The sequence below is a fragment of the Scatophagus argus genome, chromosome 18, assembly GCF_020382885.2.
Source record: "Scatophagus argus isolate fScaArg1 chromosome 18, fScaArg1.pri, whole genome shotgun sequence".
Taxonomy (NCBI): Eukaryota; Metazoa; Chordata; class Actinopteri; family Scatophagidae; genus Scatophagus; species Scatophagus argus.
Genome location: NC_058510.1, coordinates 17,967,347 through 17,985,856, shown reverse-complemented (window position 1 = coordinate 17,985,856; position 18,510 = coordinate 17,967,347). Strand labels below are relative to the sequence as shown.

Here is an 18,510-nt window from a genome sequence, read left to right as displayed (position 1 = left end):
CTGTGTCCAACTGCTGTTCTCGCTTTGTACTGAGACAAAGGGGGACAGGAAAAGGGAGGCTGTCCGGATCTAGGCATCCCTGGACCTTCTTGAGCATCAGTATTGTAGAAGTTGATATGGTCAGTGAAGGTATCTGAATCAGACCAAAGCACAATTGTTTCTGAAGTATTCCAATATTACTCTTTACCCAGCTTCAGTACTCCAGACTGCTTCTGTTTCCAAACGAATTCTCTCTAATTCCTGAAAGATATTTAGCACTTCTGTTGTGTCTCTGCTCATTGCTTAGGAGCTAGTTGAAGATTTGAACAGCACTGGCTGTTAAGTCGTCGTCAATGATTGACATTGCTTGAAAAAGAAAAATCGTTGCTATAGTTAACTGCGACCATAACAAGAGAATGTGCATTGATGGCTTAACTATTATTGACAGAGACAAGTCACTTCAGTGGTCCAGCTCCATGTTTCAAATCATTTTAGTCCCTCACTGAAATCCGATCAATGTACAAACTTCTCACTGCATTATCTGCAATCATATTTTTCCTTCACAATCGAGTTGTTTCTGTCATTAAAACTGTTTGTGTTGTCAAAACAAAGTGTTCCTGACAGTTCAGGATTCCTTAGTTACCATCATTTGCCATAACTTCTTCAACTTAAAGCCAGATGTTAAGAGGTCTACAAAGAGTAATCCATCCTCGGTCAGTCCTCTCCTGTTGCTTACATGTGCCGCCCTGCATGTTTTTCCTCTGTTGTCAAAATGTATTGTTAAATTGCAAACGTGCTGTGAATACAGCTCTCACTGGACAGACAAGATCTATAAATTTCTTTACATTGGTTTTTAATTTTAAATTTGATTGTAAGGTTCTACTCTTCACCCCTGAGGCCTTAAAATGGCTGGTGTTTGGCACCAAGCTGCATGACATTTGTTTAATTCCTTATGTGATCAGGTCCCAGTGTCAGAATGTCAGGAAGGTTCCCACCGGCCAACCACGATCTACATAAAATATATAATGACCCTCATAGGCTCTCGAGATTAAAAATCAGACATGATTGTTCCTTTGGCATCAGGGCTACCAGACTTTGCATCCATCTGATGAGCTTTTTGAAATCTGCATTATACTTCTTCAAAGCCACATAGATTATAGGTTTATCAGAATTTATGAGAGCAGCAAACCACCTGAGAATCTGTGTGCCGTGATTTGCACACATCCTTTGCATTCAAGTTTGAATTCACAGAAAAGATACACAAATCTTATAGGTCAGAAATTGAACATGTTGTACGCTGCAAATCTGTAACATTTTTAATGATTTTTTTTTTTTCTTGAATGGACCACAAGCATAATTGTAATTATAACATTTCATTTCATTAGCTGCATTACAAATTGCCAACTTGAAGGTCTATTATGTTTGTATGTGCACTGTTTGGATGATTTGTGCAGAAGTAATGTCTGCTTGTTTCTCTTTCCTTTTCTGGCATGAGTCTTCTATGGGTTCCATCAATCCCTCAAATCTTTTCTGTGAATTCAAAATTTCAATCTATGATAAATTTTAGGAATAAGGATAAAAGTATTTAGATGTCATAATATTGTCTTAGACTGTATGTAAAGTTCAGATTTTCAGTGCTATTGTGTAGCTATAATTTTACTTGTTGCTGTTAGTTTTTGTTAGCATTTCCATTACTTTAAGTATTTTAATCATTGCATGGATGATGCATTTTGCTACATGCAAATTTAAATAATCGTGATTCCATACTCTTTCGTATGCATATAGAAATATTTCTGAAAAACACTGTTGTGTAGTGTTTTCTCCAGTCTTAGTGATTAATAAAAAAATAACTGTAGTCCTGCTGTGGTGCTGTCATAAAGATCCCCGTAGCTAAGTGAGAGACTCAAACACATAGTACCACAACAGTGACGTGCATACAGCATATCCACATGACCAAACACTTTGCTGAGTACAATCCAGGTATCTTTACGACGTATTAAGCCCACGGTTGCAGCTTGTTTTTCACATTACAGCCCAGCCAGTGTTACACAGAGAGGGTTGCAGTGTTGATTTGTCTGTCTTGTTTGTCTCACTCCAGGCCAAACGTGCTGGTTTCCTCCACTGCAATCAGCAATTTTTCATACAGCATGGTGTACGAAGGATATGGAGGCAGGTCCAGACGGTTAAAACAGGTATGAGCCCTGAGAGAGAGGGGGGGGGGGGGGGAGAGGGGGAAAGAGAGAGGGGAACACAGATTGTTAAAGAGTATGGACAGAGAGTTACAAATGGAATGGAAAAACCAACGGTTGTATCACATATTTTATTTTTTTTATTCAAACATTGAGGAAAATCAAAGACACTAGCACAAACATCTACCTATCTTGGAAGCCCAAATAGATTATAGATTTTTTTTTTTGACAAAATGCTGCAATGAGGAATAAAAAGAGATTTCTCACATCCATTATTTTTCATCACAGCCACATATGATGGTTTTCTAATATATGTTTAAAACACATTTTTCATTACGTCAACCAACCAACTGAATTTTATTTGACCACCATTTTCTTTGGTTGACTACAGTTCTGCGCATACAATAGTTCTGTGTACCCCCTTTTTATTGCATATAGCCTATGTGTGACTCCCTGTTTTGTGCATCATGTGCTGTACACCTGGGGGGGACATGATACACACAGCCCTACCAATGGTGTCACACCATTCAACAGATCTACAGTCGTACCAAAACCAGTGAAAGGCAAAGAAGAAGAAGACTGCTAGCAGGTAAACATGGAGGTAAATAATTCAGGATTTGAAATACTTAAAAATGGACTCTGCAGTGCTCGTATCCAGAATATTTTGGCTTCATTTTTGTACAGCAGGAACACACTGTCCGACTTGATATGTCAGTGGTACCAGCAGAAACAGAGGTACGCCCTCAGTATCTTCAAACCTCATATTATTAGCAGATATAAAGTATTACAGTGTAGAGTTTTTACTGCTGCTTAACTGCTGTAACTGCTGATGCTGAAGCTTCCGCCGTCCACAAAGTCAAACTCTGGTCCCCGAAACCTGAGCCCTGCTCTCTGTTTCTGCTGAGCATGCTCACATTTTTACTGCTGTTTGCCAAATTCATGTCCTAATGTAAGGTCAGAGAAACACACCTTGTACAATACCAGAGGAGGCAAAACACCAAAATAGCTCTTGTGCTGAGCTGGTGCATTGTAGTTAACTGGGCAATGTCAGAGCGTTTACGTTGTATATATGGCTTCAAGTGGCACTAGTGAAAGGATTAATACTAAAGCAAAATGCTGGTACATTTTGGAGGTGGTGGGCAGATTGAATTGTTTCAAGAGCCACCTTGCAGTTCACAGTCAAAGGAAGAAACTTAATGACTCATTCACAAGTTGGCTGTTAGTGAAAGTGAGCTGATTAGTGTTAATTCAGAGCTGAAGCAAATAGCTAACTAACTGCTTAGTCACCGGAAGGAAATGAACTTGTCATGATGTAATCAATTCATTGTTGGCTTGTTAAGCAAATCTCACAAACATTTCATGTTCTTAAAAGGGAGAATCCGGTGAATCTTTTTGGTCTTACATTGAAGTAAAGTTAATATTTTTGGGTTTGGTGATGATGATTGGACAAAATTTTGATGGACAAATTTAGATTGTGACTGATCTTAAAGGGGTCCACAATCTACTTTTCAGGTAAATTGTAGAGATCTTACCTGTGTTTCCCCAAACACATAATCTCGTGAACTAGATGAAGATCTGTTGACTATTTCACTTTGAGAACTTCCCCTCTGTGGGAATGATAAAGGAATATCCCACTTTAAGGGACAATGAAACGAGAGCAGCGTGAGCATGGCTTTATGGGAACCTGGGTTAGATACCTGGGTAGTGACGTGACTTTGCCCCACTTCTCAATGCAGAAGCGTCGGAGACCGTTGGATCCACGCAGCGCGGCAAAGCCTTCGTAGGGCACGCTGGATGTCCCGGTGACAAACTGCAGCAGGCGGAGACGCTGCTCATTGTTGAAGCGTTCTACAGCGGCCCAGAACCACCGCATTACTATGTGACCATCATGGTAACCTAGTGATTGGGAGTCCGGGAGTTAGTGTGTGACATTGATGAGTCTAGTATTGACAAAATGTATCATACATACTGTGTGGAATAAATAATTGTGTCTAATTTGCTATTACATGTAACAACACAATGTCCACATTCTGATCAAAAGGGAAATAAGAGAAAGCATCCTGAAACATTTTGACATTTAGGTAAATCCGATTGTTTGCACTGACCATGTGAATTCAAGAACATTTAAACAAACGCACTTGACCTGTCTAATATCATGAGCATGTATGGCGACAGGTTTAGATCACCAATTGACTGGGTTCCTTTATCTTGACTCCCCAGAAAAATTGCTTGATAAACTTGGCACAAAACCAGAAGCTACCCTGGCACTATCCAAGAGTTCACTACTATCGTCTCTACAGTTGTAAAGTCTGGCCACATTAAATTCCACAAATTATGCTTAATTGCTTTATGTTGAGTGAGATGAGAAGCTACTCCTCTTATTATCCATCCATCCATTTTCTATACCGCTTATCCGTCAGGGTCGCAGGGGAGGTGGAGCCTATCCCAGCTGACTACGGGTGAGAGGCGGGGTTCACCCTGGACTGGTCGCCAGCCAATCACAGGGCCAATCCTCTTATTATCAGTATGTTAAATATAAAGAGTTAGCAAGCTGTTGGTTATCTTAGCTTAGCATAAAGACTGTGAACATGAACCAAAATGTAAAAATGACAAGCTGTAGTTCTAGGGGGGTTATGCATGAAACCACAACTTGTCATTTATGTCCCCATCCCTCCATTAGCTGGCTGATGTGTCCTTGAGCAAGGCACTTAACCCCCAATATGCTCCCCGGGCGCTTGATGCTGCCCACTGCTCCTGTGTGTGTTTCACTGCATGTTGCATGTTGCACGTATGTTCAATCAGTGATGGGTTAAATGCAGAGAAGTAATTTCCCAGCCTGGGATTAATAAAGTAAATTAAATTAAATTAAAAAATGTTTATACATCCACCAGCTGCTTGCTGGCTCCAGCTTTATATGGAGCATACAAACAGGGAGAGGAACTTTCTCATCTCACTCTGCAAAATAAAGCAAAAGCGTACTGTGGCCGGACAGATTGCATTCACGCCAAGTCTCCAACATGGACTTCACTTATTGAAGTGGTGTGGCTACACTGAAACTCTGCACTTTTCCTTATACAGATCTGATCTATGTACATGTGTGCACGCTAATACTAAGAGTTACGGAAGACAACACACACACACCTCCTCTGTATTCTGTGTTACTCCTCCAGTCACCGAGGTCGATCTCTACCGTACCGGCAATAACCAGCTCCAGCTCCCGTGCATCGAACACAGACACCAGCCTGGAGTCTACCACCTGGTTTGGAGGAAAACAACATGTGTTTCAGTCGCCTTTAGGTGCGTGCATTTGCATTAATGTGGTTACGCATGTGTGTGTTATGATGTGTTCACAGCTATGAACATCTTAGTTTAAATTAACTCAGATACTTTATACAGGGTTTCAGCAGGTTGAAACAAGGTGCATTTTAGACTTTCAAGTCCTTTTTCAGACCATTATGAATGTTATTCTTACGACCTACTTCATGTCCATATTAGCAAAAAAACAAACAAACAAAAAAAAAAAACCTCACCAAGTATATGAAATAAAATCAGCACACATTTGCTGGAAGCTTTTTACAGCAGCAGACTTCCCATGCGACTTTAATACCTTTGTACCTTAAGTTTATAATGTGAGTGTGTTCTTGCACAAGCTGCAGAGAGGCAACAGGCTTCAACCAAGCACGAAATGTGCTGTTTTCGAGTCAAATCTTGTTGAACTTGCACTTACACAAATTAGATGAAAGCAGCATCAACAGAAACAATTTTAACTTCTTACTTGTAGAAGATGCCACACAGTGACACACTGTGCTCTGATTAATTCTGAAAATTCTGACTTGACTGCACAGTTTGCATCAGCGGTGACTGAGTCTGTTTTGTTTGTAGCTTTGTTAAAGCATGATCGATACTAATTATTCCATATAACACGTTTAAAATCTAGACTAAAATCAATGTAATTTGGATGGGCCCCCAAGTGATGTTGTTCTTCTTATGTTGTTTTAACAATTTTGTGGTATTATGTACATCTGAGAGCTGAAACATTGTTTTGTTTACCTCATAGAAGCCTCTGACTAAAGCCTCTGTCTGCTGCACCACTCCTCGCTCCACCCTCCACTTGGCCATTCGTTCTATATAGTCCTTCTTGTTCTTCTCAGTCACTTGGAGATGGGAGCCACCGGACTTCAGCTCCCGCTCCGTCACCTGGCAACGCAGGAAGTACTGGATCTCGTTAACAGTGCAAGTCATCAAAGCAAATACACTGAAAGCTTGGAAATATATTCGACAATACTATGTATATCATAAAGAATAAAAGAAATGTATATGCACAACAGGTATACGCATGTGTTATTCAGCTGATAATGTCATCCACAGTTACAAACACAAACACACACATGCACACACAGACCTGGCCAAAGACCTCCTCATTGACAGTGAAGGTGAGGTCGAGGATGTCAGTGATGTCGTTGTCTTTCATCCACTGCAGAGACTGGTGGAATTCCTCGTCCAGATACTCCAGGTCAGACAGGTCTGTGGGCCTGAAGGACACACACAGCTCACAAACACAACCCGCAAAAGCACACAATACCAGTCTGCTAATCAGTAAGCCAGCGCAGTTTCTTATCGCAACCAGATTCCAACTGACCCAGAATCCAAAAGTGAATTTATTTACACTGTGGCCTGTATGCTTGGTTTTCCAAATTGTTATTGGCACACGTAGCAAAATGTCCAGATTACTGATGGGATGTTTCTGATATTTAATGAAGGACTTGTAATAGACTGCAGATATTGTGGGCTGGCCATGTACAAAGGCAACAGCCCCCCACCCTCGTCAATCTCTCTGAGCTGATCTGTCCAAATAAAAGCTAAACCAGGGCAAAAAAAAAAAACAACCATAAAGGAAAAATGAACCAGATATTCTGATCTTTTTTCACTTTCACGACCATCCAAGTCCAACAGTCTACAACTCCATAGTAAGATTGCTTTTTCAGAGGAGTTCTCACATACACACTGCATAGACTCCAGACTCTGGTATACCACAAACTGCATATAAGAGACAACCTCTGAAAGAAGTAAATGACACATGATAAATGATACGTGTAAGTGTGTGTGTACTCACAGCCGGAGCAGGGCCTTGTAGAAGGGTCTGGTGAAGAAAGCATCCAGCAGGTACTGATGGATCAGAGCCAGGCCCAGGATGCGACCACTGAAACGGAACCTGGACACACAGGAAACATAAATTCAACAACAGAATCAGTTAGAAAATTGACACACATGTCACACGAACAAGTAAAACGTGACAACTGGTCTCATACCAAAGACAGTATTCTACAAATTCAAATGCTTTTTTTGGAAAGTCACCGCAGACCATTGCATCACATACAAAAAGTAACTTTAGTGTGCTTCACAAACACTGATTCACTGTGTGTGTGTGTGCTTGTATTAGTGCGCAGCTTACCATTCCAGATGGTTCTCAACAAACGCTGACATGGGGCTGATTTGAACGGTGTACGTATCGTTGGCTGAGTATTCAAACAGGCCGTAGTATGGATTGAACAGCTCCTGAGACAAGAGGAAGAAGAACTCTCTGGATGGGCCACTGTAGTCCAATCTGAAGACACAGAGACAGAGAGGACACGTTTGGCTCCTGGTATATTGGATATTTAAACTGATAATAAATGATTCAAACACCCAAACAGGAATATATTCTTGACAAAAGCAGCATTCATAGAATTTTTGACAAGCAGTTCACACAATACTCAAATATTATCGTTTTTATTATGAAATCGTTACACTGACTGTGTTAGCAGACACTTATCTAAAATTTACACATTAAGCAGACACAGAGAAACCTGATCTTTCTTTTGGAGTCACGTCCATCTGATGAAGTCCAATATTCACTCTCCTTCTATCTCTGCTTTGGTGTATGTTTGACCATTTGATCCATCATTAATAGAAAAACGTTGATTTTGTGAAGATATTGTAAATACTAGTACAAACATGTTGGCAATTTCATTTACAAAGTTATGAGCTACATTACTGACCGTGTGTGTGTGTGTGTGTGTGTGTGTGTGTGTGTGTGTCTGTCTTACCCCTCCTCTCCCAGGAAAGTGACATAGAGTTTGTTCCTCTGAAGCTCTTTGCGGGAGTACGCCATCACCTGGTTAAAAGTTCCCTCCAGCAAATGTTCTCTCCTGATCAGCAACCTGCAACAATTCAGAAGAGTAAACATAAAAGTGGAGCTATCCTCATGAAGGACAATTCAAGGGAAGACGCCACCAAAACGATCAACAGAACAACCAGACTCGCAAACAGCTTCTTTCCATATGCCATAAGACTACTTAACTCTACATGATCACTTCCCCTCCTCAACCACACAAACACCACTCAAGACTACAGCCCATTTATTTACTGTGCAATATATTTATATTCTGTACATCTACAAAAGTACTATTTATTACAAATACTCACTGTGCAATAATAATTACATATGCATATATGCTGATTGACTTTTTATACAAAATACCTCATTTTTCAAGTACTTTTTACTGCATATTTATTGTGTGTATATATTATATTTTTTACTTTTTTCTTTTAAAAAAAAATATGTCGGTAATTCCTGCTATGCTTGAGCCACTGTACCGAAATTTCATTTGCGATGAAAATCCAAATGACAAATAAAAAAGGTCTAAGTCTAAGTCTAAGTCTAAAATACGACTCCTTAATGACCTGCAATCCCTCTCCACCCTCGCGAGGTCACTAACAGGCAGATGGCAGTCCTATCGGTACCCAGACGTATTAATCAGTTAGTTACTGAGAACTATTACATTCTGACAGATGGATTCGATTTTAACCCGTGTAGCAATTCTAGCTGCCCAGGACACTCACAGACCAATTGCATGTGTTGTAAATCACCTCATGAGATGCCACTCAGCCAATCAAAGCTGTTTTAGAAGAATGGACAGATTCAAACCAGTTCATTTTTGCCATGGGCAGTTCAAAACCAAAGTATGTCTCATTCCTGAGACTGTGGTAATTATTAAAAGGGGAATTGAGGGCACAGAAAGTAAAATATTTTATATGGCACTGTGGATATGGATCAGGGTATTTACAAATACACTGTAAGTGCTACAATCCAGTCTTTCACTCTTATTCAGATGGCACAACAAGTTGTTTCATGAGTGTACTTTGCACTGAGTCTTACTTGATCTTGCCTGGTCCCTGGCCATATCCCTTGGCTTCTAATTTCCTGTAGAAGTTTCTTAGTTTGGCTTCAAAGTCTCTGCGGTAAGGAGCTGGAGCCCTGGCCCTCTGCAGGCCTTTACAGACAGAACAGAAACAGACACACAAAACAAATAAGAGAAGATCATATTAAACACTACCGAAGGTTTTTAAATTAAGTGAAGCGATTTTACAGTCGAAACTGATTTTGTGAGATTAAAATGTAGGAAGATTCAAGGCCTCTGAATGAGGTGGGTGTGCTTTCAGAATAACTAGGATGGCTCAGTCTGAGGATGTGAGTTTGTCAACAAAATATCTGTTACACAATTTCTGTAACACAGTGGTGGCATGAAGATCCTTAAATAAAAGCAATATCATCTATCAAAACATTCCAAATTAAGTTCCTGCATTCAAAATGTAGCCTTAATAAAAGCACAGGCATTTTAAACATAATGTAATTAAAGTATTATAAATAACAGTAGTGCTCATTATGTTGTATGGCCCTATTCAGAGGGTTATATTGGTGTGTGAGCTGTGGCTCAGAAGGTAGAGCGGGTCATCCACTCATCAGAAGGCTGGTGGTTTGATCCGCCATCTCCTCCGGTCTGCATGTCTACACTGCTCCCAAAGCTGCGCCATCGGTGAGCGAATGGTGAGATCGTGGCTTCTCATGCCATCAGTGTGTCAATGGGTGAATGTCACAGTAGGGTCAAAGCCCTTTGAGTGGTCAGTATGACTAGAAAAGCACTATATTTTAGTCAAGCTGGAGCTATAAACAATTTTGAATTTTAAAAATAAATTTTAATGTAAAAATGTAAAATAAATAACTGGCAGATATCAAACAAGTGACAAGTATAATTACAGATGAGATACAGAGGGAAAGAAAGGAGCATAAACCATACTATATATAAAAAGTCCTTTGTTATATTCCAACTCTGATGATAATTACTTGTAAATTTGGTTAAAAGTTTACATTTACTGTAAGATGGAAACAGGAAATAACCTTCAGCATTAAAGTATGATGAAATGTGGGAGCGACTGACATGTCAGAACAGGAAAAGCAGAGGTGCACTTACCAGCATTAATAATGGCTGCATACTATTTAAGTTCACCAGTTTAGGGCCCTAATGTTGTTTATAGAGGCACAATGACACAATTAACTGGGTCACTGAGACAGAACGCAGCCGTCATTAAGCTAGCTGGAGCCGTGCACCTTTAGCCTACAAATGACCTAAAGTGTTACAGTTAATAATTCCATTGCTAATCATCAGAATAAATTTTGCATAAAATAAAATGGAAACTGTGCACAGTGAATACTGATGCCCAGTGTGACATCGCTGAGGCAAGCCTTGGTTTAAAAGCTGATCAAGCTGATAACTGGCTGTGCTAGTTAGCTTTCTGGTGGGGTTACCACTGCTTCAATTATTGAGTGGAACTCAAAAAGATGCCTAAGTCTGCTTTGGATAAGTCAAGCATTATCTTTCTGATACTGCCAAAATTTCAGAGAAAAAATAAGACAAAATACATATTTGGTGTATTCACACCTGGCTCATTTGGAACAGCCGGGAGTTGGGAACCAAATCACACTCAGATGGAGGGATGAGGAGGGTTGTGTCACTTCAAATCAAGCCCAAGAGCAGTTCAATGGTGGTGTGAAAGCAAGTGAACTAAGACATGCACAATCTGAGAGCTGAACTACTAATACATCAATCTGTTCACTGTGAAATCTGTTGAGGAAGTCATCTAACAGGCACTTACATTTATAGAACATTTAATTTCATTATGTGCAATTGTAAATTGTGTGGGTTTTCTAGTGCCTAAAAGTGCACTTGTTGAGACATTACAGACACTACCGTGGCCAATATTTCACAGTTTCAACAGCTGCATGTGCACATTTAGTACTTTTAATTCAGTGATAGTACATCTGTCAAGAACACATTCTGAGAAGAGAGTGGTAGGTGGAGACGGTCATCATTTCACTATTAATCAGGCATTTCGTTACCCTGTGCGCGATTTTTAAGCAGCCATTTGTTGAGAGTGACATGCATGTAAGGGGTCATTTAATACACCAGGGAATGGTGCCATGTCCATGTTGCGCTTGCGAGTTTAAAACAAGTATTTACACCACATAACAAAAATGTAAAGAACATCAAAATGCATCACACTGTGTTGTAGCACTTGCAGTAAAACATCTCGGATGTTTCCCAGGATAGAGCTTTCACATGAAAATCCCTCAGTAGCTTATGATTTGATTGATAGTAATCTATTAATTGACCATTTTGTGGTATTAATCTATAATAATAATAATAATCATAATACTAATAGAACTTAGAACTGTTATAGTTCCTGAAACTGACTGCACAAGAATAGGGAAAGAGGGAAAGCAACTTGTCACAACTTTCACTTGATGATATCTCCAAAACAAGGTCCCAGTCACTCAAACACATAACAGTGTTTCACTTCCAGTTAAATTGGAGCAGAGCATAGTGCTGTAGAATGTAAGAAAATTAAATAAATGTAATGTAACATTACTGCTGACAACCCATGTCAATTCAGGACTCGTGACTGTAACCGAGATTTTACACTGGTTACAGTCAGAGGTCCCGTGGATCCGCATCTGTTTGGAGCTGTGAATCCCACACACCCACTTGGGTCAGCCCAGTTCGACTGATCCAGATCCCCGAGTCCCCTAATGATGAATAAGGTAGCAACCAAAGAAACTCTAATAAGAAGAACTCCCACTCTTTGGAGCGTCTGGTTACGCTGGAGGCGCTCATGAGGGAGACCAAAAATGAAAGGGGGCTTATAGGAGCTGTAGTCCCACAAACTTTTATGGGGTACATTTTTTTTTTGTATATTCCAATATTCTTTATGTTTAAGCAGTAGAGACAACAGATATAGTTCCGGTACAATGGATTTTTTAACCTTTTTTTGTGATGAAATACCTTTCTGTATAATCATTTAAGTATTTGCAGAGTTGCAGGCCAGTGTACGGCATACACCATTTTGGTTTCACACATCAATCAAGCCCAAGTTTGTGCTTTGTTCTCACCGGGCTTCTAACATCTGTGTAAAACGGATTGGCCTGGAATCTGAGCTAACAGTCGATTCCGGTCCCCACTGCAAGATGAAAAATCAAATTTTAAGAGTTAAAAACAGAGTGACCTCTGAAGGCTCTTTCTTACAGTGATACAGACTTATGTGGAACAGTTCATCTGAGTTCACATGTCTTACTCTGCTTTTCCAGCTGACATTTTAACAAAGACAGCAGCACCACTGATGAATGAAGCACAACTACAAGCCAGGCCTCCCTGCTGTGACCCAGTTTCTCTTTATACAACCTCCCATCAATAATGTGCATAACCCAACTCACACACACACTCTTGTGGTCTGCTTGAGGTCTACTGTCGCTCATTAAGATAACATTACTGCACCCTAGCATAGCACAGTAGGCTCTGTCAAACAGCAATGATTATCATGATGGGGTTTCCATGTGTGGTGCAGTGGTTAGCACTGTCGCCTCACGGCAAGAGGGTTCAAATCCCGGTCTGGGCCCTTCTATGTGGAGTTTGCATGTTCTCCCTGTGCCTGCGTGGGTTTTCTCCGGGTACTCCGGCTTCCTCCCACAATCCCAAAAACATGCACATTAGGTTAATTAGCTGCTCTACATTGCCCCTAGGTGTGAGTGTGAGAGTGTGTGGTTGTCTGTCTTTGTGTGTAAGCCTTTCGATTGATTGGCAACCAGTCCAGGGTGTACCCCACCTCTCGCCCGAAGTCAGCTGGGATAGGCTCCAGCTCCCCCAGCTCCCCCCGTGACCCTGACACATAAACAGTATAGAAAATGGATGGATGGATGAATGGTTTCTGTGTGTGTGTGTGTGTGTGTGTGTGTGTGTGGATACATATTCTTGTAGTTGTGGGGAAAGAAACCGGTTTACATAGTCACCTTGTGAGGACCAGAGTTAAGGTTAGGATTAGGCAAGTAATGTTTATTGTTATGGTTAGGCGGTGGTTAAGCCTACAAGAAATGAATGGAAGTCTATGTAATGTCCTCAAAAGTGGTGGAAACTGTGTGTGTGTGTGTGTGTGTAAAGGATATTTAAAGGAAACAGTTGTATGCAGGACAAGTACAGCAATGTTTCATGCTTCAAGTTACAGTCAACACCAAACATTTGTGACCGACGGGGCGGAAGACCTACCAGGAGAGTTCTGTGGTGATGAAGCAGGGGAACAGCGAGGAGAGAAGCTGAAGCCGGGGTGGACTGGGTGAGGTGGAACATAAGACATGATTTCCTCTTCGTATAAACTACAAGGACAGGACATAGAAAATAAAAGAACATGTTATTTCTCTGCACTACACACAGTCCAGCCATTAACTATCAGTGTGAATTGAGTAATTTGAGAGTACATTACAGCAAAAGAAAATAAAAGCAATTTCCCAGCATGCATACACTGAGTTTAATGTGTTCTTTACCTTAACAGGATGACTAGGTCTGCATCACATGACAGCTTCTCCACCCCCTGAGTACCTTCTGTCCGGATGTAGTGGATTTTCTCCCTGAACAGTTAACCGGGTATTGATCAGTTTTTCCTTTTGTTTACTGATTTTAATTTATATACAACTACATATTTTTGTTTGGTACTTAGACACATTCATCCCGAAAGAAGCATACCTCAGTGCATGGTTTCTACTGAGGCTGGGCTGCCGTTCTTGCAACATGTCAAATATGTTCGGCTGTCGAAGGAACGCCACTATCTTGTCATTGTAAGCTAGTGAAAGAGAGAGACAGAAGCAGTCAGACATTACCGATTTACAAAGAATTAAAACTCTGTATACATGAGGTTGATCATGGTTTTAATTAATAATGAGAAGTTCTGACAGTGCCTACACGGAGCGGACTGTTGCTGGGAGTCGGCGTGGTGCTGGCTTCGTATGGCAGCTACCAGGCTGTTTCCAGGCCTGGCCATCAGAGAAGCCCCACGACTCCTAGACACATCAGAGGCCTGGGAAGAAACACCCACGGATGAACATTCACTGAGAAAAGAAACTCACAGTGCAATCCCCGCCCACCCAGAGTGGTGAGTTCATGACCTGCCATACTCTGTGTGACTGGCTAGTACTTGATGCCTTTGTTGGATGGGCTGGTTTTAGCTTTAGACATGAGGAGACAGATTGGTTAGGGCTAGGGTAAGAAGGGTGGATATACCCCACCCATATTGCTTTGAGGAATGTAAACAGGAAGTATATTGTTGGCATGGATTTAGGTCTTCAGCAGGAACTGATGGGCTTGATTGTCACATCACGGCATGGAGACCACCTCCATTCATTGGGCTGCTTTTTTTAGGTACTTTGATGCCCAAAAAAAGTATTAGCAGAGGACATAGAGTTATGCTCGAGATATCTCTTAGGAAGGGAAATCTGTCCAGATTGTGTAACTCCGAACCAATGGGTGTGAGTACCTCTCCGGCGCTGTAGCTGCGTAGTCTCTGCAGATGCTGCTTGTGGGCGAGGTGGCCAGGCAGTCGGCCATTCTGCAGAGGGATGCGAGGGTCAATGAAGGTTGTGGCTCGACTGTTGTGGTCCACAAAGAAAGACTGAGGAGACAGGAAAAAAAAAATTAGACTGAAATTGTACAGTATACATTTCTAAAATTAACCGTCGAGATTGTTACGTGTGATTTACAGAGTCTTAGAAATATCAGCTGTCTGCCTTCTTTTGAATATAATACTTTTGAAAGACTCAATAGCAATGTCTCTTTCCAGAGATCACGACCCAATTATTCAAGATAATCAACTGACTTTGCTGTGAAGCAGTCTGATGCAGGAACGACTTCCTGCCCACATCACCATAGAGAAAGAAGCGATCTACTCATGGATGGGAGGCTAGCTAACTAAGCTTGATAATATCACAGCTCAGCGGAAGGGGGCCTCCATTAAGTTCGACATCTCATCCAGTCATGAGCGCGAGGCTCTCATCCATGAGTGGATGCACATTTCCTTCTGCGCAGTGACACAGAGACAGAAAGTAGTTTGTAAATGAAACTACCCACAGCAAGGTCTGATGAGTAACCTGCTCATGGTTTCTGGAAAGAGACATTTCTGTTGGGTTTTTCAAACACTTTTTTTTTTCTTGGTGCTTAAGCACCACAAGTAAAGTTAAATTATAATCACAAGAAGGCAGACATCTCTATTGCTGACGTCTCCAAAACTCTGCAGCTCACACTGAAACTGTCACTTTAGTATCATTTGTATTTTCATGATTCATTTTTTTTGTTTACTTTTTCCATTTTTCCTCCACGAGGAAATCTGCTCATTCATTCACACACATTTGTATGTGCTCACAGCACGTATCTACACTCAACCTGAACTTACTGGCTGATATGTCAGTCAGATTGCTACACAAACCATTTATCCTCCTTCCCTCCTTCCCTTCCCTAGCCCCCTTTTCTCCTGTCTACGGTGTGTGCTCTAACTGTACGTACAGCGGGCGCAACATACATGTGATGGAAGAGAACCTCTGAGGTAAGGTCACCAGGGTGCTAGAGTCCACAGAGTTAATGTTTTAAATAGATTGTATTGTATTGTATTGCATTGTTTTCACACTGCATACCCCCTCACAGACACTGTATTTTTAATATCTGTGTTGTTTTTTTCTTAGATTTTTGCCTTTCTTTTCTTCTTTCTTTTATTTTAAAAGCCTCCTGTACAGAGGAGTTGGATTAGTGAGAAATAGTGTTTCACTTTAAACACTAAGTACAATGCACTGGTACAGTAACACTTTCTATGAAGATCCCATCTGTAATGTGTTAAGATATCTTATAATACATTTATAATGCTTTCTGACTACATTTAAGACACATTTTGCTCTGATGCACCGTATCAGCCATAAAAAATATGGTCTTACTTATAATGAATTATAGGTTCAAATATCTTATGGGTGCTCTTGACTAGTTATAGACTAGAGGTTGACTGATGGGGCTTATAATGCATTATAACTGTCACTCACCTATACACACCTTAACATTGAGGAGAGATTGATGAATGTGATTTGAAACACTGGTAGGAACAAACCTCTCAGAAAGAAGAGATAGTTAAGTTAAGAATCAGAGGCCTAATATCTTGTATATGTATTTTGTGTCTGTCAAAATAATACTACAACAGAACTTGTTTTTTAATCGTATTCATATTCTGGTCTGTTTCTAAGATACAGTATGTAACAGTTACACATGATGGATCTTTTGTGGGGTCAAAACAACACATTCAGACAGCTGGACATGAGTATCAGTTCAAAGTTTTGGCCATGCATGACAGTACTGGTTGTAAAGGCTCAGCACCCATCTCCTTCATCCATCCATCCATTTTCTATACCCCTTTATCTGCACAGGGTCATGGGAGGGATGGAGACTCAACAGGCTAGAGGTGGGTTACACCCTGGACTGGCTGTCAATCAATAACAGGGCTGGCACACTAAGAGAAACAATCACACATATGCACACTCACACCTAGGGGCAATGTAGAGTAGCCAATTAACCTAATGTGCATGTTTTTGGGATTGTGGGAGGAAGCCGGAGAACCCGGAGAAAACCCACGCAGGCACAGGGAGAACATGCAAACTCCACATAGAAGGGCCCAGACCAGGATTCGAACCTGGAACCTCCTTGTTGTAAGGTGACAGGGCTAACTGCAGACTTCATCATCAATCATCATTCTGCTTAATGTAACCTACCTTGCCCTGGGGGTCTGTCTTGATCTCCCAGCCTCGTGGCAGCTCCAGCTGAGTGTCTGCGAACTTGTTGAGGAAAACCACCAGGTCCCGGTTATGCTGGTAGCGCTCAAAGTTCCTGGCATCACGGCGCACCTTCAGGATCATGTGTTTCACGCAGCTGCTGCTGGTGAACATCCGGTAGGCTGCCTGGATTGACAGCATACACAAGTTTACTTTCACAGTTACAAAAGTTAATAAAATATTGCAGCATTTGGCTATGCATTAGCTCTTTATTAAACTTTGGTCTGGCACATTGTTAAACACTATTGTTAGAAAAAACACACTCACACACAAACATTGTGTTTCATATGAAAATTCATATGTTTATTTGATATTTACATGTGCCATTTGCTAACATGGAGTTGGAGGGATTTATGACTGACCAAGATCTTTTTGGCTTCACTTTTGGGGGAGGTCTCATGTCGTCCATTTTTAAATACAATCAGTGACTGTGATCTGTGGTCTATACCGTTTGTTGAAAATTTTATCAGCTTCACACTGGCTCTTTATAGCTGTCGAACTCAAATGGAGTTTAAAGGCATAGTGGTGACTTTAGCTGCAGATACTCTGCTCTGTGTGTGTGTGTGTGTGTGTGTGTGTGTGTGTGTGTTTGTGTGTGTAGCACTCACATAGTTACTGTGCAACACAGTGAAGAATTCCGGGTGTGTGATGAACTTGACGGCAGGTGACTGGAGGAGATGGTTGATCTTTTGGTGATTGACAGGGGAGGCGGGACCTGCAGACAGACAGTATTTGAATTACTTTATATGTAAAGTATTTAGTAGTAGTAAAGTAGTTTACTGTAGGTTCTGAGAGAGGTATTGTATGTTCATATTATAAATGACAGAGTGAGGGAAAAGTAATGCATCAGAAAATAAACAATATCAGTGAGTCAAATAGAAGCAGTATTTATGCCTTCAAATAATGAACACAAGTCCGTAGCCCCACAAATGAGCATGAACCCAGTCCATAATACTAAAAGAATGATCTTCTCAGTTTGCTCTTCGGTTGGAGATGATGTCACTTTAAAGTGTGAGAAGGCTCAGCACTGCACCTGTCGGAGGGGCATCTGAATCGGTCTCTGTGCTGCTGCTCCGCTCCAACCTCTGAGTCCCACCATCTTCCTCTGTGGCCATGGTCCTCTGGATGTTTTGGTACCTGCCCAAAAATCATGATGGGACATCTTTATTTCTTTGTGAAGTATAACTGGGTTTGTAAAGGGTATCTGCAGCTCTCTTTAAGATATTTTGCTGTTTTCAAGCCTATTGTACCACAGAGATTTGGTTTATTCTTAACGTATTATTTCATATACAGTACATATACACATTAAAGTAGATGTTTTTATTTATTTCACCTGCGTTG

At 40.9% G+C, this 18,510-nt stretch overlaps 1 protein-coding gene and 1 long non-coding RNA gene across 5 annotated transcripts in view; one reads left to right on the top strand and one right to left on the bottom strand.

Moving 5' to 3' along the window:
• Nucleotides 1–1,269: 1,269 nt before the first annotated feature.
• The window catches only part of LOC124049339 (E3 ubiquitin-protein ligase HECW1), a 72,445-nt gene continuing 55,204 nt past the window's right edge, over nucleotides 1,270–18,510 (bottom strand). For 3 of the 4 annotated variants that reach the window (XM_046370855.1, XM_046370858.1, XM_046370857.1), the window contains 17 exons: nucleotides 18,203–18,306; nucleotides 17,778–17,884; nucleotides 17,110–17,295; nucleotides 14,844–14,978; nucleotides 14,264–14,387; nucleotides 14,057–14,153; nucleotides 13,858–13,941; nucleotides 13,583–13,689; nucleotides 9,367–9,481; nucleotides 8,255–8,368; nucleotides 7,621–7,773; nucleotides 7,282–7,380; nucleotides 6,571–6,700; nucleotides 6,219–6,365; nucleotides 5,310–5,424; nucleotides 3,866–4,064; nucleotides 1,270–2,180 (listed from right to left, as the gene is read on the bottom strand). In XM_046370855.1, the coding sequence (XP_046226811.1) occupies nucleotides 2,069–2,180; nucleotides 3,866–4,064; nucleotides 5,310–5,424; nucleotides 6,219–6,365; nucleotides 6,571–6,700; nucleotides 7,282–7,380; nucleotides 7,621–7,773; nucleotides 8,255–8,368; nucleotides 9,367–9,481; nucleotides 13,583–13,689; nucleotides 13,858–13,941; nucleotides 14,057–14,153; nucleotides 14,264–14,387; nucleotides 14,844–14,978; nucleotides 17,110–17,295; nucleotides 17,778–17,884; nucleotides 18,203–18,306 (2,128 nt within the window). In that variant the 3' untranslated portion in view covers nucleotides 1,270–2,068. The remainder of the gene's footprint in view (nucleotides 2,181–3,865; nucleotides 4,065–5,309; nucleotides 5,425–6,218; nucleotides 6,366–6,570; nucleotides 6,701–7,281; nucleotides 7,381–7,620; nucleotides 7,774–8,254; nucleotides 8,369–9,366; nucleotides 9,482–13,582; nucleotides 13,690–13,857; nucleotides 13,942–14,056; nucleotides 14,154–14,263; nucleotides 14,388–14,843; nucleotides 14,979–17,109; nucleotides 17,296–17,777; nucleotides 17,885–18,202; nucleotides 18,307–18,510) is intronic. The other variant, XM_046370856.1, reaches the window with a different exon arrangement.
• Nucleotides 3,929–6,922, top strand: LOC124049341. The gene is made up of 3 exons (XR_006841388.1): nucleotides 3,929–4,059; nucleotides 5,339–5,465; nucleotides 6,226–6,922. It is a non-coding gene; the product is annotated as an uncharacterized LOC124049341 (long non-coding RNA).